This window comes from Ursus americanus, chromosome 10, assembly GCF_024610735.1.
Source record: "Ursus americanus isolate L20-20 chromosome 10, mUrsAme1.1.p, whole genome shotgun sequence".
In the NCBI taxonomy this organism is placed as follows: domain Eukaryota; kingdom Metazoa; phylum Chordata; class Mammalia; order Carnivora; family Ursidae; genus Ursus; species Ursus americanus.
This window is the reverse complement of record NC_142136.1, coordinates 53529538-53553045: the sequence shown is the minus strand read 5'-3', so window position 1 is coordinate 53553045 and position 23508 is coordinate 53529538. Positions and strand designations below refer to the sequence as shown.

General features: G+C 36.3%; 1 protein-coding gene across 2 annotated transcripts in view; it reads right to left on the bottom strand.

Annotated features, from left to right (window-relative positions):
* The window catches only part of GTF2F2 (general transcription factor IIF subunit 2), a 133783-nt gene that overhangs the window by 78509 nt on the left and 31766 nt on the right, over positions 1 to 23508 (bottom strand). Inside the window, exon 5 of one of the 2 annotated variants that reach the window (XM_087865131.1) lies at positions 9382 to 9477. The exons of the other annotated variant lie outside the window; for it this stretch is intronic. Coding sequence (XP_087721257.1) covers positions 9382 to 9477 — 96 coding nt within the window. The remainder of the gene's footprint in view (positions 1 to 9381; positions 9478 to 23508) is intronic. 2 annotated transcript variants of the gene reach the window in all.

The window sequence follows — 23508 nt, the reverse complement described above, 5'->3', positions numbered from 1 at the left end:
ATCTTCACGACGTAACCATGAATACCATGCACAAAAATGCACATTTACATTAATTAGGCTTTCAACTTAGACATGAACAGAATGCAGAACTTTTAACAAATGTATGCTTAATACTTTGATGAATACTATAAACACAAAAATACACTTTAAATTGCTACCAGCCAACACGGTTTTCATTTGTATTAGTTTAAAAATACATATGATGAGTTTACTGGGACATTTATATTCTATCTTCATGTATAAAATCTACAAGAACAAAATAATCGTTGCAGCTGTTTCATCAGCAGTAAAAACCAGTCAGCAGTAATATATGTGATACCACAATCTTAGAGATACCCCTATCTAATAAATTCTGGTTAAATGTCTTAAACTGCAATGATGTCAGTCAAGGTTAAAACTGGAGCATCGGAATCATAATCATCCTTGCTAATAAAGCAGAGATGTAATATGGACTATCCAAAACAGCATGCAATTTAGAAATTATTTATTTAGCTCTGAAATACATATGGCTAACTTCCGCAGCAGACTGGTCTTCCTAATCATATTTTGCTTAAGCTAATATTAAAATTAATTTGCTTCTGTTAACAAGCACCAAGGGAGTGGTGATAAAGGAAAGTGTGCTGGGCAGAGGGAAACATCTAAGATGAAATTTTAAATTTACCTAAAATAATTTATGAAGAGGTGACCATGTTCCTATTTCTTGACCAAAATACACAACGGTTCAAGAGTCTCTATCAAACAAAAATTACTGATACAAATCTCATAAGCTGCTATAAATACCTTCATTTAATTAAAACTTTCCAACAATGAAAAAAAAAGTGCAATGTTAAGGATATTGTATATAAAATCCAGAACCTCTAGTTTTATTTAGATCACTAATTATTTCAGAAAAAAATACGAATTGGATATGAAAGACTGAGGCCATTATAATGCACTTCTCTATTATATGTCTTAAAAAACTGTTCCCTACCATAAAATATAGCAGTCAACCTAATAGCACAACAGGTTTTTCCAAACCCAAGATTCCAGAGTATTTAGGTATATTTAAAAGCAACATTTAGGCGGCGCCTGGGTGCCTCAGTTGTTAAGCATCTGCATTGGGCTCAGGGCGTGATCCCGGAGTCCTGGGATCGAGCCCCACATCAGGCTCCTCTGCTGGGAGCCTGCTTCTTCCTCTCCCACTCCCCCTGCTTGTGTTCCCTCTCTCGCTAGCTGTCTCTCTCTCTCTCTGTCTCTGTCCAATAAATAAATAAATAAATAAATAAATAAATAAATAAAATCTTTTAAAAATAAAAACAACATTTAGTGCTTTTGTTTTTGTTTGTTTTTAAATCTAGTTAACTTTGGAAAATTCCTTTTTGAAGACAGGCCCAACTTTTCAAAAAGTAGTTTTGATTACTGTCCTCTAAGATGTTTAGACATATTTTCTACATCATTAAAGTGTAAAACTGAACAAGTCTGATTTCTTCCTAATTCCACTCCATTGATTTTGCCTTGTTATAACAGGTGTTTATAACTAATTTTTAAGGTTAAGAATTATTGAATGAGGGGCGCCTGGGTGGCACAGCGGTTAAGCGTCTGCCTTCGGCTCAGGGCGTGATCCCAGCGTTACGGGATCGAGCCCCACGTCAGGCTCCTCCACTATGAGCCTGCTTCTTCCTCTCCCACTCCCCCTGCTTGTGTTCCCTCTCTCGCTGGCTGTCTCTATCTCTGTCGAATAAATAAATAAAATCTTTAAAAAAAAAAAAAAGAATTATTGAATGATACTAACTTTAATCTCAGTGGTTCCTTGAATTTAATAACCTGACTTTATGCAGGTGCACAAAAAACTAGACGATTTAGCATTTACTTTAGGCATATCATCTGATGAACTGTTATTTATTTTTATTTTTTTAATTTATTTTGTTTTTAAGTAATCTCTAGACCCAAGGTGCAGCTCAAACTTACAACCCTGAGATCAAGAGTCACACTCTCTTCTGACTGACCCAGCCAGGCGCCCCAGTACTTATTTTTTTAAAAACATTAAAAATGAGTATGAATGCAGATACCTATGATCCTATATGCTAACAATTGTTTTGTTTTGTTTTTTAAATAGGCTCCACACCCAGTGTGGAGCCCATTGAGGGGCTTAAACTCACAACCCTGAGATCAAGAACTGAGCTGAGATCAAGAGTTGGGCACTTAACCAAGTGAGCCACTCAGGTGGCCCCTAAAAGAAGTATTTTGATTTTTATGTATTTTTTCTATCTGTGTGCATTTATACACACACGTGTGTGTATTTTATTTTGTTTTTTTTAAGATTTACTTATTTGAGAGAGAGAGCATGTGAGCAGGGATAGGAGCAGAGGGAGAGAGAGAGAATCTCAAGCAGACTCCCCAAGGAGCACAGAGCCCCACACGGGGGCTCAATCTCACAATCCTGGGATCATGACCTGAGCCAAAAGCAAGAGTCGGACACTTAACCAACTGAGCCACCCAGGTGCCCCCATCCATGTATATTTTTACAGAAACCCCATATAGAAAGAAAAAGGAAAGACTATATATAGCTAAGTGCAGGAAAAATTATTAATGAGGTTTGGGTGATTACTGGAGAGATACACCAGACAAAAGAATCTAAAAATTACAGGTGATTAGTTTATAAAACAACAAAACCAAAATATACAACCACAGACATTTATGATACATATATGTTTACTTGTTACAACGCAGCCTTGAAAATGGGCAAGATAATGTTGAAGGATGGTTAGTACCTCCCCTCATTAGACTAGGCCAAGACTTGGCTTAAGATACCAGAAGATGCCAAAGTTAACCAAAAGGGAATTCAGCCAGTGTAGTGAGTTTGCTGCAAGAAAAAACTGGGATAGAGAATCCATTTCTGAGACATGTTGAGCCACAATCACAGAAAGGAAAGGGGGTGACTGGTAGGTCAGGGAGTAAGTCTAACCAGGAAAAAAACCTCTGTGAGCCAAAGAGATTTTCCTTATTCAGGTACAGAATAATTACTGAATAATCCAGAAGAATAGTGAGCTCCCTGAGAATAAGAACCAAACTGATTGCTAAAAATGAACTAAAAATTCTTCCATGGAACATCTAAGAAAAAGTAGAATATCTTTAAGCAACTGGAGGGGGGGGGGTTGGAGGGTGGAGAGGGTATTTATATAAAGTAAGCAAAGGAACAACTTCACAAATTTCTGAGATACAGAATTCTATCTCAGAATTTGTACTATACCCCCCCTCCCCACTTAGGGGGTAGAGGAGTAAGAGGGTGAACAGAGAAAACATAATTCTCTTCTGCTTCCCAGTCATATCAAACAATTAAAAAAAAAATACTTAGGTTCAAAAAACATCTTGCATGCTCTGTTTTAGAGTCTTGTGAGGAAGTGAAGTAAGAAAACTGGGAAGGAGAAACATAGTCTGAAAAACTGAACTGGTGGAAGCTGGCAGACCGACATGGCCAATTTCTTAGAAACAGCAAGGCATGAATGAAGAGTTAGTTATATAAGAAGCTATCTCCAGACAGAGAGGGACCTGAGGCTTTAAACCAGCAGGGCGGCCATTTGTTCCCTAAGTAGCTAGCATTCTTAATCTTCAATTTTCCAAATTAATAAGCTTGTGGTAAACTACTCAAACAATTAGACACTTTCCCCCAAGAACATGTCAACAGAAGGATCAAGAAGAGCAACCACTGGCTTTTTTTTTTTTTACACTGAAAATACTAAAACTGATGCTAAAGCTCACATACTTAAAAAAAAAAAAAATCAGATGAAAAGTGACCTAAAGGCCAATAACGATGAGGTTTTTTTTTTAGGTTATACAACATGAATCTATTGATCTTTTAAGAGCCAACACTCACTCATCTACATATTAATAGATTTATTTTATATTTACTTCTAAATATGTAGTGTGTTTGTATTATACAACTTTATTTATTTTTTTTTAAAGATTCTATTTATTTATTCGACAGAGAGAGAGACAGCCAGTGAGAGAGGGAACACAAGCAGGGGGAGTGGGAGAGGAAGAAGCAGGCTCCCAGTGAAGGAGCCTGATGTGGGGCTCGATCCCAGAACTCCGGGATCACGCCCTGAGCCAAAGGCAGACGCTTAACCGCTGTGCCACCCAGGCGCCCCTGTATTATACAACTTTAAAAGATAAAATACAAAGTTACTATTGCTTAATATCTTATTTTACATAGCTATCTGAGAGGCAAATTACTAATAAATCCTTAGAAGACTTAAACATGAGAATACATATATTAGGAGAGCACTGGAAAGAGAAAGTATTTTGAAAATTGGCAAACTAATAAGCAAAAGATGTCCACTTGCAATACAGTTAAACAGTCCCGAATACTGCCTTGGAACCCAGGCATCTTTTAACTTCTGCTCACTTATATGTACTAAATATAACCAAACAGGATGAGGACAGATTGAGAAATGTTCTTAATCTAAACCACTCAAAGAAGATGCCTGCTAACATAGTTCCTACCAATCTTTTATAAAATCAAAGAGGAGGATAGGACCAATGGCATTGCTTGGTCAATCTTTCTGAATTGAACACATACCTAAATAAAGCTGCTATTAATAACATCTTCTGCTTGGCTGCATATTAATGATAGATTTCTTTCAAATTTTATTTTAAGTTAAACTGTAATTTAATTACCATAGCAATTCACTTTCTTAGACCCTTATTTTAAAAACATACTGACACAGGACATTTATTTAAAACTGTCTCTGTAGCCTAAGACCCACCTTTAAGTCTACTGCTCATCTCTATTCAAATTCCTAGCTCATCTTACAAATGAAAAATAGTAACAATAATAAATATAAAAATAAAAGATAAAATAAAGAAGAATAAAATGACACTAATGTTTACTAAGCATTAACTTATGCCAGGCACTTTTCTTACTTCTATGTCTAATGTACAAATGGAGAAACTGAAGTTTGGTCAGGTATGTCTAAGGTTTCAGAGCTCCTAATGAGAGTGTTTTGTTTTTGTTTTTTTTTTTAAAGATCTTATTTATTTATTTATTTATTTATTTATTTATTTATTTATCAGGCAGAGAGAGAGAGAGAAAGCACAAGCAGGGGGAGTGGCAGGGTCCCAGCTGAGCAAGGAGCCCGATGCGGGACTCAATCCCAAGACCCTGGGATCATGACCTGAGCTGAAGGTAGATGCTTAACCAACTGAGCCACCCAGTGTCCCTCCTAATGATAGATTGAGAAAGGTTTTAATTCAGCAGTCAGGTTCCAGAAGCCACTCTCAACTACTATAACATACCATTGTCCATCTAAATTCTCCCCCTAGCTTTGAAAAGTAGAAAATTGTTTTTTTCTCCTCCATCTATGGAAAGAGTGATCATCAAACAACCTTACAATGTAAATGTGATTCAGAGGTAAGACATTCAACTCACTTGAAAATTGTTTAAGAACAGCAGAGGGGCACCTAGGTGGCTCAGTTGGTTAAGCATCTGCCTTCAACTCAGGTCATGAGCCTAGGGGCTCCCTGCTCAGCAGGAAGCCTGCTTCTCCCTCTGCCTTTTGTCCCCTCCCGACCCCACCTGCTTGTGCTCTCTCTTAAATAAATAAATAAATAAAATCTTGAAAAAAAAAAAGTAGAAAGAAATGGTTATATATGTAAGTAATTGATACATCTAAAAATACTCTTAGCTATTCATTCAAAGATTCCCCAAAAACCTCCCTGGGCCGAGCTTTTCTCCTCTGATTTCCTATTCTGAAGTAATAATAACAACTCTCCTTAAAACCAGTATTAATAAGAAAATAAATTCCAAGCTGTCATTAGTTGAAATATGTGACCCTTTCCTTTTTGAGACAGCCAGCAAGAAGGGAGGGAGGTATATAAAGAACTGATGTCCTATCTCTTTTGTTTTTTGAGGACTATATATGGCAAGGACCACTAAAGAGACTGACAATCCACCAATACAAAAATATATCTTCAAAGAAAAAGTCATGCTTTCCACATCATTATATCCTTCTAAAGAAAATATTAAGACGTATGAGAAAAAAAATTGAATAATTTTACTGAATAAAAATTTATTAAAGCAGTACATTAAAGTAATAAAGAGGCCTTAATTATATAAGCACACAGAAATAACAATTCAATCCATTTCACTACAAACACCCAAAACTAAAAAAAAGCAAAATGACCAATCATTTTTCATATGATATAAGCCACAGTGACCAAATTAAATCAGAGCTTATAATTAAGACAAAATGTACTTATTAAAAATTATATTTCAACATCAGAGGAAATAAAGAAGCATGGTGAGAAAAATGTGGTCCAATAAGCAAATCAATTTTTCCACAGAAGTGTTTAGTCAGCTTAAAAGTAAACATTCATTAATTGCCTAGGACTCCTTGAGGAATAAAATATATAATTTACCTATATATAAAATTATAACTATATGTCTGTAACACACATAATCTTGAGCCTAAAATGGAGACAAAAATTCTACAATGAACCTGAAAAAAACTGCATATTTTTTAAAAGTCATGCATGAATTCTTTTTAAAAATAAAGGGATCTAATATGGAAATCTACGTAATATACAGATAAATGAAAATAAATAATTCAAGAATAAGATGGCATGCTCAGAAAACTTAAAAAAAAAAAAGCACAAAATCTATTTACAGCTAATACTAAGGTTAAACAGCAGGGGAATTAGCTGTGGAACAGAATGTTAACCTTTAAAGCCTCAATAAAGTGAAAATGTAACTGATAAAAATTGAGAAATTGTGTTCTGAGGGAAATAACTTCCTAATTTTCATAAAAAGGAATTAACAAGTTTGTCAAAAAATGGGACCTGGAGTTAAAAAAACAAACACAATGACTCGAACCCCTTAATTCCTTCCCGCTTCACACCCATGCCCCATCCCCCAACTACAGAAGCAGCTCCTGGGAACTCATATTTTTTTGTGGAAAATAAGCATTTATTTGACATTCAACAATTCTTTCCATTCTCTTTCTTCTGTTACTTCAAGTAAATTAACCACACTTGTTCCTATTCTCTATAATGGTGGCCTAAGCTATTTAGATCAAAGCTCCCACTGAAAAGAACTATAAAAGCTGAATAAAATCTTAGAAGTATCAAAAAGACCACAAGATAGTAAGTAATCACCATCTCCAAATATAGGGAAAACAAGAATCTGTGAGGTCATGGGTCAATCCAGAGAAAATGAGACACACTGTGTAGACAATCTCCCAAAGAAAGCAGTGGAGGGAATAAACAACACAAAATCCAGAGCTGTACAAGGTGGAAAGCATAACAGAAGTCTCTTACCATAAAAAATTAAAATCCTAAAGGACTATACCCTCAAGATGAGGGTAAACAGGACATGGAAAAGTCCACAATGAGTTGTAACTGGCATGACCACAGGTCCTAGTTTCCCAAGACAGTCTGGTTTATAACACTTCCTTTTACCCTCAGAAATGTTCCAGTTGGATGGTACGTTACATGGTTACCCTAACGATTAACTGGTTTCAATCCTCTGGCTATCCTACCAGAAAAATATCAAGCCTTGAACATAGTTTAAATGTGGTTGTGGTAGACTGTCTCTGAAGATGACTGCCAAAAATTCCTCCATCCCTACATAAGGAAAATTCTCAGAGATTCAACAAGAACCAACTAGGACATCTAGAAATAAAAAATACAATTAAGTAAAATTTAAACCTCACTGAATGAGACTAGACACAATTGAAGAAAACTTCAGTGAGCTGAAATATAACATAGCACAACACAACAAGAAAAGAATAAAGCTGGAAAAATCAGAAAAGATATATAAAAGGTAGAGTGAGAAGGCTGAACACCTATTTAAAACATTAGTTTAATCAGAATCTCAAGAGGGGAGAAAATGAAATGGAACAGAGGCAACATTTAAAGGGATGGTGTCTGAAATTTTTCAACTGCAGGAAAATAGCAACCAACAGATACAAGAGGCTCAATGAATCCCAGGCAGCTTATGTAAAAACAAATCTCCACTGAGATATCATATTAAAACAGTAGAAATTAAATACAAAGAGAAAAATTTTAAGTAGAGAATAAAAAGATAACACCTTCATGGAAGCAGCAGTAAAATTAAGCAGAATTCTCCATGACAAAAACAACCGAAGGCTTTGACTATCTTCAATGAGTTGAATCAAAGTATCTATCAGCCTAGAATTCTATACCCAGCAAAAACACAAATTACCAGTATCAGGAATGAAAACAAAGGCATTATTACAAATTGTATGGATATTTTAAAAGAAAACGAGTGGAAATTCATTCCAATAAACTTGACAATTTAGATAAAACAAAGAAAGTCAAAATTCACCAATGCAGGAGATCCAAACAGTCCTATAAATAAATCGACTTCATGTCAAGAACTGAGAAGGGTCTGACATTTCACCCAAGTTACCCGCAAACTAAACAAGTTATCCTGCCACAATTTCATAGATGCCAGCAGAAGACAGGAGACTCCTAGGCCAGGGGGAAAAGGATTTTATTATTCACCACAAAGCAGACAGAGTGATTTTTACATTTGTATCCAGTTAGCTGCTTTCTGCCCATGGCAGCAACCTAGAAGAGGCTCAGGTAGGTAATATGTACACAGAGGATTTGTGTCACAGCTGAGGAACCCTAAGCTTAGGAAATCACCAATCACAAACAGAGGCTGCCAGCAAACTAACAAACCTTTGCCCTGTAGACAGACCCTATATTTCTGTATTTCAAGGCTTTTGTTATACAAACATTCTTAAAAGGACGGTCTGAGATAAAAGCTGTCACAAGATGTGGAAAAATGCTATACAAATTTGCTCCCCAACTCCATAATTTAAAACTGCCCACAAAGAAAATTCCATTTTCAGTTAGACTGATCAGTGAATTCCCCTAAATATTTAAGGAAGAAATATACCCAGTCTTACAAAAAAATCATCTTTGTAACAAGAAAAGGATCACTTCCCCAACTCATTTTATGAGTACAGTGTAACCTCGATAACAAAACTTGATAAAACATTAGGAGAAAGGAAAATTATGGGCCAATTAAATTCATGAACATAAATCTAAAAATATGAAACAAAAGATAAGCAAAATGAATCTAGCAATATTCAGAAGTATTATAAGTCAAAGCCAAGTCAGAGTTAGTCCAGGAATGCTATTTAAAGATCAACATGTTCCACATAAATAAATTTTACAATATCAATAGATCTCAATACAGAAAAAATATTTGATAAAATTCATCATTCATTCATTGGCATGCTTAGCAAATTAGAAAGAAACAGGAATTTCCCTAATCTGGGTACAGGAAACCACAGGTGATAAAACTGCATGGAACTAAACACATGCATGCATACACATCAGTAAGTACAAGTAAAACCGGGGAAATGTGAATACCAGTGGACTGTATGGATGTCAATACCGATGGCAGCAGACTGTACAGTACTACAGGGATTGTACTGTAGTTTGGCAGTATGTCAGCAATGATGGAAACTGGGTAAAAAAAAATAAAGGATCTCTGTATTATTTTTTACAGCTGCACATGAATCTACGATTATCTCAAAATAAAAGTTTAACCAAAGTAACTGAAAAAATAGAACACACAATTTCTCTCTCTCCTTACACCCTTATTTCTGTATGTACATACCTTTATGATGTCTAGCTGCAATGATATTAACCAAATGATAATTAATTACTTCTTGGTGGTGAGAACTCTGAGTGATTTGAATGTTTCTGTACTAATTTTTTTAATGAACATCTCTCTTTTTATACAAATAACAAGTCATTACTTAATTTTTAAAAAGGCAATAGAGTGCAAAACTTATACTCTAAAATTAGAAAACAAAAAAAATTTAAAAGACCTAAATAAATGCAAAGACATCCATGTTCATGGCTTGGAAATAATACCGTGAAGATGATAAGATCCTCCAAATTGATCTATAGATTGAACACAATCCTTACCAAAATCCCAGCTGGTCCTTTTTGCAGAAATTAACAAGCTGATCTTAAAATTCAAATGGAAACTCAAGGGACCCAGAGGAGCCAAACAATCATGAAAAAGAACAAAGCTAGAGGATTCTCAACTTTCCCAATTTCAAAACTTCCTACAAAAGCTACATAATCAAGACTGTGTGGTACTGGCATGAAGGATACACATATGGAGTGATGAAATGGAATTCCAAGTCCATAAACGATATCTGATCAACTGATTTTCAACAAGAATGCCAAGACAACTGAATGGGGAAAAGACAGTCTTTTCAACCAATAGTGCTGGGACAACTGGATATCCACATGCAAAAGATTAAAGCTGGACTCCTACTTCATACCATATACAAAATTAACTCATAATGGAACATAACTTAAAGGTAAGAGCTAAGACTACAAAACTCGTAGAAGAAAATATAGGAGTAAATCTTTATCACCTTCAGTTAGGCAAAGCCTTCTTAAATATAAAAAAAACACATAAAGCAACAAAAAGAAAAAACAGACAAGTTGGAGTTCATCAAAATTAAAAGTTGTATGCTTTAAAGAATACCATCAAAAACGTAAGAAGACAACCTCTAGAATGGGAAAACATGTTTGCAAATCATATATCTATCTGACAAGGGACTTGTACATATATACAACTCTTACAATTCAATGATAAAAAGACAAATATCCTCTATCAAAGCAGTGGAAAGCAGTCATCATCATAGCCTGACTCCCTCTAGTATGTATCTAGCGAAGGATCTGAATGGACATTCTCTAAAAATGATATATGTGGGATGCCTGGGTGGCTCAGTCGGTTAACTGTCTGCCTTCAGCTTGGGTCATGATCCCAGCCAGTCCTGGGATTGCATCCCACATCAGGCTCCCCTGCCTCTCCCTCTGCCTGCTGCTCAAAGCATAACCTTAAGCACCAAACTTCCAAAGAATTATAACTTCCAGGCAAAGATTTAAAATATTATAAAATAAGTTTTACAAAGATACCTATAGTTCTACAGAAATGGTATAATGATCGGGGTGCCTGGGTGGCTCAGTTGATGGGGAATCTGACTCTTGTTTCGGCCCAGGTCATGATCTCAGGATTGTGAGATCAAGCTCCTCATCAGGCTCTGTGCTGGGCGTGGAGTCTGCTTATGATTTTCTCTCCCCATCTCCCTCTGCCCACTCACTCTAGTTCTCGCTCTCTATCTTAAAAAAAAAGAAAGAAAGAAAAAAGAAAAGAAAGAAATGGAATAACAATCTATTTTCAAATAAATCTGATGTTCTAGAAAGTTTACACAGCACTAGATTATCCTTCAAATAAGGCAGTGTACTTTATAACAGAAATTCCTAACAATATGTATCAAATATATATTACCTGATTAAATCTAAAGCAGATAAAATTTGTTTCTCCTGAGAGGGAGACAAAGCATAATAGACTCTTAATCACAGGAAACAAACTGAGGGTTGCTGGGGGGGGGGGGGGGGGTAACGGGGTGATGGACATTGGGGGAGGGTATGTGCTTTAATGAGCACTGGGTTGTTGGTTTTTTTTTGTAAGTATAGCCAACTTTATCTTTTTTCCACATTTTAAAATTTAAATTCAATTAATTAACCTATAATGTATTATTTGTTTCAGGAGTACAGGTCTGTGCTTCATCAATCTTATATAATACCCAAGAGCACTGTGTTGTATGTTAATTAACTGAATTTAAATAAAAATTGTTAAAAAGTACTTTAAAAAATTTTATTTTTTTAATATTTATAAAACATCACTATACCCAGGTAACAATCTGCATAGCCAATTAGACAATACATCAGTCAAGACAATTAAAAACTGGCCGCAAGTGAGGGCTAACAATTAATGCAATTGAAAAGACCTTATATAGAATTATAAACACTATTAAAGCTAATTCTTTTCACTGTAGAGTAACTGCATGGAACAAGGATCAGAAAATGCAAGATCCTTCACAAAAGTTATTTAAAGGAAATTAAATTTAGAATGACAAATATTCAAGTGCTAAGGTATGAGAAGTACTATGTACTGTGTGAATAAAAGTAATGGGAGAGAATAAAAAACAGTCACTAGTAGTGAATGAGGCACTTGCCTGCTACAGTGAATAAAGCTAATAGCTGTCTTTTGAAAAAATACTATACCCAGAAATGATCAAAACATTCCTCATTCTTCAGTATGAGCAATAAAAGATGAAATAAAAATGTATATAAAATATTTATAGCTGCATGACAATTAACTTCAAAATGAAACAGTCTCCTATGAGAACATGGAAGCCCAAAAAGGATGAGTGCCTGACAAATTCCAAGGACGAAATAATTACTTTCTCCTCTCCTTTCCCCAAACCTTTATTCTAGTAGCACCATCAGTCTTTGAGATGCCCCGTACTATAGCCCCAACCTCCTAGACTGAAAATGCTGCCACTCTTCAACACTCCCAGGGCAGTTTCACCAAGATCCACACACTTTCAGGAGTTACCATTTTCCTCTATCAAAGCAGTGGAAAGCAGTCATCATCATAGCCTGACTCCCTCTACTACGTATCTACATCTAGTCCCATGTCACCTCACTCTGTGCCTCAGCGTTTATACTCTGGCAATGTTCCAAATCTATCATGCTCTCAAACCTCTGCACATGCTGCTTCAGTAAACAACAGGCGTGCTTTGCTTGCTTATGGCAGAGCCTGAACTCATACTTCAGGTCTTAGATGCTAGGTTCTCAATGAAGCTTCTGCCTCATTCAGGAGAATCTGGTTGCTTCCTCTCTTGCTTCCACTGAATCCTGTCCCCTCCCGCCCCCCTTTTAGACACTATTTGCGGATAGGAACTGTGTATCTTTTCAAATCACTGGATTCTCAGGGCATGGTGTAATAGTGATCCCATAGCTGGTGGTCAAATTAAATCTGCCCAACCCACATCGTGTTACCTGTTCTTCCTCCCAGAGTTCTTGAGGATCATGCAGTAGTATTACAAGAGTATTTTGTAAAACACTGTACAAATGATGTTTTATTATACATTTATTTTTTATTTTAATTCCACAAATGATGTTTTTATAGGCTAAACTTACCTTTTAGGTAGTGAATCACACTGCTTTTCATCTGAAACTATAGTTGGGAAATACAAACGCCCCACTGGTCTCTACCACTGAATTTCTTAATTCCCTAACCAAATAAGCTATGAGATTCCATTTCTAAAATGGGTCTGGTAATTGTCAGGAATATTAAGATTCTCAATCTGGGAATTGTTTTTCCCCCCTCCCCTAACTTTAAATGGAAAGGAAAATCTACAGCATTCCAATATGGTTACTTATTATTTGCTTAAGAGACATACAGTATCAGAATCGCTTTGCAACAGCCATTCAGGACCCCCAAATTACTTAAACCTATTTCTTTTAGTTTTGTCTAGACTCCCAACGCAAGAACTACAGAGCACATTATCATGCTCTCCTGTGACCGAAAACGTATAACTTGGCTTTTTACTCATCTCCTCACTTCTTTGCTATTCTTTCCATGGCAGGAAAAGACATGGATACAGAGAAAGGAAACTGGTCTCTAGTTATATTCTCCAAATCATCCAAAGTAACTCTGCTACCTCAAAAAAGGAAACTGGACTAAAATCAGGCAGTCTTAAATCCAAAAGTTGTCAGGGATGGGGTAGGTAAGATAAGTATATGAAACAAGTGAGTACGAAATAAGGCATAACGGCTACGCTACTAGTCTGGCCATCTGGAGAATGAACGCCCTGCCTAAAATCACCAATATGCATTAAAAACAAAACAAAAAGGAAGCCAAATAAGACAGGCCTGCAGGATGGATTTACTTTCTTACTCCAGCATTATTTTAGTAGCCATAACACACATAGATTCATGAGTTATACTCCTGAGTTCACCCCTAAACTTGATAATCCTTAAAGCACTTTCTCTTCTATCTTTAAAATTAAACTCAAAGAAAAGAACCATGAGAGCCATGTTTTCCAAATTAGAGAACACTACATCTAGGAGCGATCAGTTTCAACAGAACAGAGTTTGCCAGCCCCTGTTTTACTCTAATAATGAACCACTATTTTTGAATATTTTGTCCTAAAACATCTTTTTGATCTAGTACTTAAAATTCTACCTACAGTCTTTTTATCTGTGCAGCAAAGTCACTATCTTTATTTTTTTTATTATTTTTTAAAGATTTTATTTATTTACTTGACACAGAGAGACAGCCAGCGAGAGAGGGAACACAAGCAGGGGGAGTGGGAGAGGAAAAAGCAGGCTTCCCAGCGGAGCAGGGAGCCCAATGCAGAGCTCAGTCTCAGGACCCCGGGATCACACCCTGAGCCGAAGGCAGACACTTAACGATTGAGCCACCCGGGCGCCCCGCAAAGTCACTATCTTTAATATCATATTAGTAAAATGTGTTCTCTTCCAATCAGTATCTCACAACACACACACACACACACACACACACACACACACACATACACACAATCCTCCTATTCAGAAACGATCTAGGTCAAAAGGCAAGTCTCCTCCTCCAATAATAATGTGAGTAAATTACTATTTAAACAGCACTTCTTCTAATTCTATAAATTTGGCCAGTACGATTCTGCTGGCTGACATAGCCCTGTATGTACCACTTTCCAATGATACATAAACTATAGGACAGACGCATCTCATGCTGCAGAGTCATTCTCAGGTTCCCAATCAAATATCATAGGGTGAGCTTCTGAGGAAATCCAAACCAAATCAGGGATAATAAAATGTAACTACAGTTACTGTACTCTAAAGTTAGAGTAGACCCTATTCCAAATGATTGGTGTCCTTTTAAGAAGAAACTTGGTCACAGAGACACACCAGGGGTACATGTGCACAGAGGAACAACCATGTGAAGAGGCAGAAAGAGGTGGCCATCTGCACACTAAGGAGCAAGGCCTCAGAAGAAACCAAACATGCTGGCACCTTGATTTCAGACTTCTAGCCTCCAGAACTCTAAGAAAATAAGTTTGTTGTTTAAGCCACTCAGTCTGTCCTTGTTATTATGGCACCCCCAACAAACTAATACAATGTGATTTAATACCTATAATTAACTTTTTGAATCAACTAAGAGATCTGGTAGATGGATTTTTAGAAAAATGTGTTTTTCTTCCTGTGCTTTGCTTTATTAATAAATGTTACTGAAATATAACTTACATATAAGAAAAGTATCCAGGTCATAAGTTTATAAGCTTTGATGAATTTTCACAAAGTGAACACATCCCTGTCACCATCACTCAGATCAAAATACAGAACACTGGTGGTAGCTGTGCTTTGATTCTGAATTCATGCATTCATTAAAGAATCTTCGATACAATCTCTTACATAAGCTGAGGAACTTTATTTCCTTTCCAATAATTGTTTAACTTTCAAGCATAAATCTTACAGTGGACACAACCAGTATTATTTAGAAATACTGCAGTATTAGAAATACTAAACTTAAGGACTAACATGTTAAAAACAAGCAAAACAGAATCATGGTCCCAGCGTTTCAAAATTTTACTTATTTTTCTTCTTAATACAGACTGTGGTTATCTTTGTGAGACAGTCTGGTAAACTTGCCATTACACAGGCTCCAATTAATTTTTCTTTCTCCCACTTAACATATTTTAATATTTTTTCTGACAAGACTTAGAAGCAAGTAAAGGCTTTGGGGGAAGTGAATGTCAGCTGAATCAGTGATGCAATTAATTTATGTGAATTACTTTTCATGAATTTTATAGTCTTGGAATGAAACGGTTTCTCATAAATGATAGTTTTTTCAGCTAATGAGGTACTGTGTATACAGAATATCTTCCCCTTGCAACTGTCTTCCTAGTAAATTATATTCAGTGGAGAAGTTCTATTGCTTTGAAGCAGTTATTTCAAAAAGCTGGAAATAGAGAATCTGCATACATGAAAGACTGGGGGCTGAAGTGAGAAAAAGAATCAGAGGGGGTATCTGAGAGTACCTTCTTGAGATCGTAACAAGAGTTCATGGAGGCTTTGGGGACGTCCAAACGAACAGAAGGGCAGGGATCAGAAGGACATGTTTACCCAGTGAGACTGAGTCCCATCAGTGGGACTAATGAAAGCCTAGTGAAGGCAGTAGCAGCCCAGTCAGTCATACTGGATGGGAGCAGAGACAGGTGGGAAGCTGACGATGGTCAATCAGAATGGTAACAGGCAGTTGACTGAGACGGCAGCAGAAACAAGCAGTGATTGAGGAGAGAAAGCAATGTCAGCAGTCACACAACCATGAAAAACACCAATGTGTTCTAAAACTACATCTTGGCTTCCTCTTTTAAATCTTCCTGAACCTCAGCCTTAGAATATTTGGGTCTATTAAAGTATGCCTTAAGGGCAGCGTCCCTAGGAATCACAGTAGGGTTTAAAACCATTTGGATGCACAGACACTCAAGGCTGAGGATCAAAGAACACATCAGTGCTCCCCCGAAAATACTCATGTATAAGTGGTAAGTTGTGAGGTATGGCATTAGGTAACTTAATAAGAATTATAATACTACATTGGTCTGCGATTTTTTTTTTAAGGTGAGGTATATGTCAAGGTTATCTCTATAAAGACACCATTTTCACTTTCTGAGTAAAGGTAGAGCTAGAGTTTATTACTACCTCTATCTTGGTTTGGATTCTTCCAGAAGTAGACTCTATAAAAAGGTTTTAAAGTTAAAGGTAATTTATTTGTGAGATGATCCAGGAAACTTTGGAAGAGGGCTGGGGAAAAGAGATAGGAAGAGGAAATGAGTTAATGGAGAGAGGGGTCTAGAAAATCGGAACCAGCTACATACCACTGTGGAGAACTGTTCTTGCTGCAGAGCTCTATAAGACATTGCAGGACATGCGCCCAGAGTCACCCCCACTTGAGGGTTAAGGGAACTAGGTATTTATCCACCAATTCCTGTCAGATACTGGTTAAGAGTGGTTCTCAGCATGAGTGTTAATACCCTAGCATTTCTGACCCATCCTCCAGGAGGGCAGAGTGGCTGGCAGAAGAAAAAGCGCTGAGCCAGAGACACAGATGTTGAGATTTAGAAGTTGGCCAGCATGCACAGAAATGGCAAGGGCAGAAAGACTATGGGCAGGCACTGAGAGCATCCACAGGATTTATGCCACAATCCTTAATCCATGGGAGTCTGTCCCTAACTCGGAAATAAAAGAAAAATCCTTCACTTAGAGGCTATAGAAAAAGGACTGTGAACTGCTCTAAATCACCAGGCATTTTCCTTTGCTGAACAGTATAGGTGTTCCTCTCAAGAAACTGTTAATGGTACAAAACAAGTTACACAGTAAGAAAAAACTTACCAAATCCTCATAGTATTAAGGTTTCTGTAGTTATATTAAAAAACAAAACAAAAAAAAAAAAAAACCCTGAAGCTGCAGGGTGCCTCGGTGGTGCAGTCGGTTAAACAACCAACTCTTGGTTTTGGCTCAGGTCACGATCTCAGGGTCGTGGGATCAAGCCCCACATTGGGCTCTGTGCTGAGCGTGGAGTCAGCTTGAGCTTCTCTCTCCCTCTCCCTCTGCCCCTCCTGCTCATGTGTGCTCACTCGCGCACTCTCTCTCTCAAATAAATACATAAATCTTCTTAAAAAACAAACAAACAAACAAACTGAAGCTGTAAACAACCCTGCATAGTGTGCTGTTTTTCTGTATGAGCAAAGAAGACTACACCTTCTAACCATAAAATATTCTCAAGACAGACTCTTAGAGAAAAGGGGGAAAATGTGAACACAGAATATGTCTGTAGAGGTTTTTGTTCCCTTCTTCTTTTGGAATAGCTAATGATACAGTACAAGCAAGAAACTGTGGACAGATACACATACATAGAGCTCTTAAAAAAATAATAATGATCAGCTGCATTTCTTTTCAAACAGAGCAGTCTTTCAGAGCATGCTGGCTCTCTATTAGTGTTTCACCTCCGGCCAGGCCACACTGTCTACTTCTAGCACCCGCTAAGAACATGAAAGAAGGAGTTTTTATTTCCGAACTTAAAAACGTTTACTAAGTTGTTTTGCATTAAAGACATATAAACTGATCTGACTTTCAAGAGATTTTAAACTTAAACTCAAAGAGGTTTCTCTACCCTTCTTGCTCAATTTCTTTTATTTTGCAAGTAAGAAATATACTAAATTGAGGTTTGTATACAAATTGTATATAATGTCCCCATTGTTTATATTGACAGAGTGATATAGTCCCTATCATATTATCTAAATTAATTAACATTTTTATTTCATCCATCATATAAATTCTTATAACACCTGCTTTTATTTTATTGTCAACCTTTGTTTTAAAAGCCCTCTATTCTTTAGACATTGGTCACACTGCGTTAAAACTTTCTCCTTCATAAATGCATCCATTTGTTAGCTTTAACTCTATACAATCTGAAAATAACCCAAATCCATTCAGTAAACACAGCTCAGGAACTCCCCCCATCAACAATGTCACAAGTTATACATCAGTGCCTCAGTACGTGGTTTTGGGGGGGTTGGTTGGTTTGTTTGTTTGTTTTTAGTTCACACACAATGCTCTGTTACTTCTTTATCAGCCAAATTCTTTAAACAGTTCTACAGAGGGTGTTTCATGCCTTCTTAGTAATACAAATGACTTCATGAACTGTATTTTCTCCAGTGGTACCTTTACAAGTGAACACTGTGAGCTGTGCAACTGCAAACCACAGTGACTTCAGAGAGAATTGAACCATACATCAGAAGAGGGGGAAAAAATCAAGGAACACTGGAATTTGAGCATGATAGTTCCTACTGACTAAATGTATGATGATACTGGAATTACTGTTTGTTTTTTTAAGGTATCCTAATAGTATCCTGGTTAATTACTTTTAAAAAAAGGAATCCTTATTGAGATGTGTCCTGAAGAATTTTAGGACAGAATGATATACTGTGTGAGATTTTCTTTAAAATAATCCATGGGGCTCCTGGATGGCTCAGTCAGTTAAGCATCCAACTGGTGATTCTGGCTCAGGTGGTGATCTCAGGATCGTGAGATCAAGCCCTGCACTGGGTTCCATGTTGAGCGAGGAGCCTGCTTAAGATTCCCTCTCCCTCTCCCTCTGAGCCTCTCCCCCACTCCTTTTTTTCTCTCCACTCTATAAATCAATCAATCAACGAATCAATCAATCATCTTGTGAGATACAAAGGGCAATGGCTGTGGTATAGCTGAAACAAGATTAATTGTATTACTTCTCTACTACTGTATATGCTTTAAATTTTTCCACAATGAAAAGTTAAAGAAAAAAATGGGAGTGGGGGAGAGAAAAGAAAGTTTATTTTTCTTTCCTGGTAAGCTTTCATTACATTCATTCATTCATTCATTCATTCATTCATTCATTCATTCATTTTTAGAGAGGGAGAGAAGGGGAGGGAGCTAGAAGGGGAGGAAGAGAGAGAATCTTAAGCAGGCTCCACGCCCAGCACAGAGCCTGATGCTGGATCATGACCTGAGCTAAAATCAGGAGTCGGATGCTTAACTGCATGAGCCACCCAGGCGACCCTTTCCTGGTAAGCTTTTACCATGAAAAAGCCCTACAGATAATTCTGCTCTACTAATATATATAGGTGAGAAATCAGCCACATTTCAACTCTATATTGCTTTTTCTCTTTACTAAATATGAATCTTTAAGGTTAAAATTAAAGAATTAAATCAAGCTTGAATTAAAGTGGATGAGGTAGGAGGAGACAAGCCATATCTTTCTAACTGTAAGAATTTTTTCACGAGCACACAACTAATGAATCATCGAGCCTTACATCGGAAACCGGGGATGTACTGTATGGTGACTAGCATAATATAATAAAAAATCATTTAAAAAAAAGAATTTTTTCACGAGCAATAAAAAGCCATGTGTAAATCACATTTTTTTGCTCTAAGAGTTTTCTTCAGTCAGAACTTGCACAAAGTAAGAAAAATGTGCTTTTGTGATCGTGGTAAACACCCCAAGTTGTTTTAAAGAAGTAATGTGACAAACAATGGCTAGTGAAAAAATATGGTGCTTAAGAGTAGATATTTTTTAAAAATCCATATAAAGATAAAACCTCAAGGGTAATCTCCTAAAAGCAAACAAATTTCTTCTGACACAATAAGAGAAGAAAAGCAGCAGGAGGAGAGGGAGAGAAGGAGGAGAAGAACAAAAACAATTACCGGGGAGGTAAACAGGTTTTGGTCACTCCTGTTGGCACCTTCAAAAAACCCCATTTATTTTATGACTTTAATATCACCGGTAGTTCTATCAAACACCTTGTCTGCTAAAAATAACAGCTTCTCTTACATGAGACCATGGTTTCTCACCCTCAGCACTACTGACATTTTGGGCTAGGTAGTTCTTTGTTGTGAGGGGCTGTCCTGTGCACATAGGATGTTCAGTGGCATGCCTGATCATTAATCAGATGCCAGTAACAGTCAGCTGTGATAATCAATAATGTCTCCAGATGCTGCCAAAGTTGCCCCCAGGTAGGAACCACTGAACTAATGATATAAAGATACACACTTAGAAAGCAGCAGATTAAAAATATATTCATAATCTGCAGACAATGATTAGATAGATTATTTTTGTTTCTGCAAGGCAAATCCAATAGGGAATTTATGAAGGAACTGAGGTTTATAATAGGTAAAACTATGTATCACTGTGATAAAAAACAAAACAAAACAGTGGCACATAGCGTTATAGAGCCTGGGGAGGTAAAACTCAACAGGGCAATGCCGGGGGAGGAGTGCAAATACGTATGAATAAAGTGAAGTTATATCTTTTTACATAAGTAGTTTGCTTTTAATCACTGACAAAATGTTAAAAAAAAATCTACCATAAATCCTTAAAGCTGGGTGGAGACATACAGGATTCCTTTTATTATTCTACTTCAGTGTATGTGTGAAATCCAAAATAAAAAGTTAAATTTCTTCCATTCTCTTTTTCCCTTTCTTTTTTTTAATGCTGCCTTTTAATGACAAAACTGATCTTGCATTTACAATGAAAACCACCAATATGAGGATCAAGGGCACAAGCTTATAAGCTGCACGATGTTAGTTAAGTTATATCCTATGTAAACCCCATTTCTCTCATCAATAAAATAACAATGGTACCTACACCTCACAGGTCCATTACATGAAATAAATGAAATAATTCATGTAACGTGCTCACCATAGTGAACAAAATATGGGCTCAGTGGGTTACCTATTCCTGTTAGCCATCACTGCTTAATGATAAAGATGTAAATGTTGTAAATTTCTTGGTCTATTTTAAAGTCTTACCTTCTTTTTTTCTGTACGGAATTACCATATTAGTACTATCACCGTATCAACAGAATACAGTTTCAAGCAATAAAAGTATAAAGCCAACCAAGTAACGTGTCTTCTCTTTCTACAATGAGAGGCCATGTGGCAGAGAAAGAAAAATCAGCTATGTTGCATTTTCTCCATTTTAAATTTTGATATAAGAATAATACACTTACGCTCAAAGAACTAGAGACAAAACCATGTCTGTGTGCAACAATCTTGCATGAGGTTTAAAAAAAAAAAATGGCGGGGTGCCTGGGTGGCACAGTCGTTAAGCGTCTGCCTTCGGCTCAGGGCGTGATCCCGGCGTTATGGGATCGAGCCCCACATCAGGCTCCTCTGCTGGGAGCCTGCTTCTTCCTCTCCCACTCCCCCTGCTTGTGTTCCCTCTCTCGCTGGCTGTCTCTATCTCTGTCAAATAAATAAATAAAATCTTAAAAAAAAAAAAAAAGGCAATATAGTTATTTGAAACAGCCAAAATGACTTTCAAAAAGATCGTTTAAAACAATTAAGATAGTTTTAAATTAACATCATTTCAAGACTTAGTTTTTATACCTCAAGTACTATACACCGTAAAACTGATTTTGCCATGTTGTATTTGTTTTGTAAAGAAGCCAAGGTCTTCCTAAGATTTTAAGTATACATGAATCAAAACAAAGAAACAACTTTATAACCTGGAAGCTATAGAAAATCAAAAGAAAAGAGAGAAACATGTTTGTACAGCCTATCAGTCCCTTCAGGTATAATAAAAATCTCCTAAGTTCTCCTCAATGGCTTTATAAAACAGAAAATTGGCAGGTTTGATGATAAAAACTGAGCATCACAGAATTTTAGGAACAGCCAAATGAAACATACAATAGAGAGAAAAACTTGATGCTTTCTGACATTCTCCATAAAAATCACAAATAAGGATACAGAAGACAGAAGTCCAAAATAACGTTAGTTATTTAATAGAAATCGCAACCCAAACTTTCAGATTTTAGGCAATAAAATTTAAGCGGAATTCATGCATAATGGAACTAGAAGTTTAGGTTACTTTAACAAATTCATAGCAATGACTAAAACTGACAAAAAGCCAAACGTGTCAATGTTCCTTGCATAAATTACAGATCAATTCTTCTGAAGAATAATACCATAAATATTATATAACTCATATTCAAAACATTGACAGTGTGATTACCAAAATATAGAAGAGACTGCACTACCAAAATAAAAAATGCATGGGTGGCAAGGCTAACACAAAATTTAAATGTCTTCTTTTATCCTTAAACTTTTCACTGATCAATCAGTATTTCTCACATGGGATTGAATTTTTTTAAGTTTCTCATTAATTACTTTTGATCACATAAATTATACTAAATTTCAGGGAATTAACAAAATTCATGTAGTAAACAAAAGAAACAACAAAAAGCCTTGTCAAGATATACTTTACACTAAAAAAAAATCTCTATTCAATATAAGCACTGAACTTTCCTAATTGTTACAAATTTGAATGACACTGCTTAAACCATCTCTAAAGAATTTTGTTTTCTTCTAATAGATAATATCAGTCCTGGAGATCTAATACAGTACAGGGACCACAGACAACAAAACTCAACTGTAAACATTAAACTTGCTAAGAGATTAGATTTCAAATGTTCTCAGCACTAGAGGAAATGTTAATTATGGGACATGATAGAGGGTTAGCTAATGCTACAATGACAGTCATACTGCAGTATAATTGTATTACTTCAATATGTTACATGTCAATTGTATCTCAATTTTTAAAATTATCCTTATTTTCTCCTTTCTTTTGAAGTGATAATTTCTAAGATACATTATTGTATATCCAAAAAAAAAGGAATTTTGTTTTCTTCAGTAAAACTGTTAAGATTTTTGTTGTAAGCAACTGTAGACTCTCACAATGAAGTCACCATAATACGCACTCACCTCCAGGACAACGGTTACCTCTGGATAGGGAGGTGGGATGGGAGCAGGAAAAAGAAAATGGAATGTCAACTGTACCTAAAACATTTTATATCCTTAAAAAAATATGGCAACTGTCAACAGTTATGATATACAGCTGTTACACACTAGTTATACTATTCTCTACAGTTTATTGTACGTTTGAAATACTTCATAAAAAAAGGTAAATCAGCCTTAATGAATTTATTTTGTGATTCCAAGCCTTAATGTTATTCTTCAATTCCAATTTTTTCTATTTCTCCTCCTCATCTTCATCCCCAAAGTATTAAGTCTACAGTGTATACC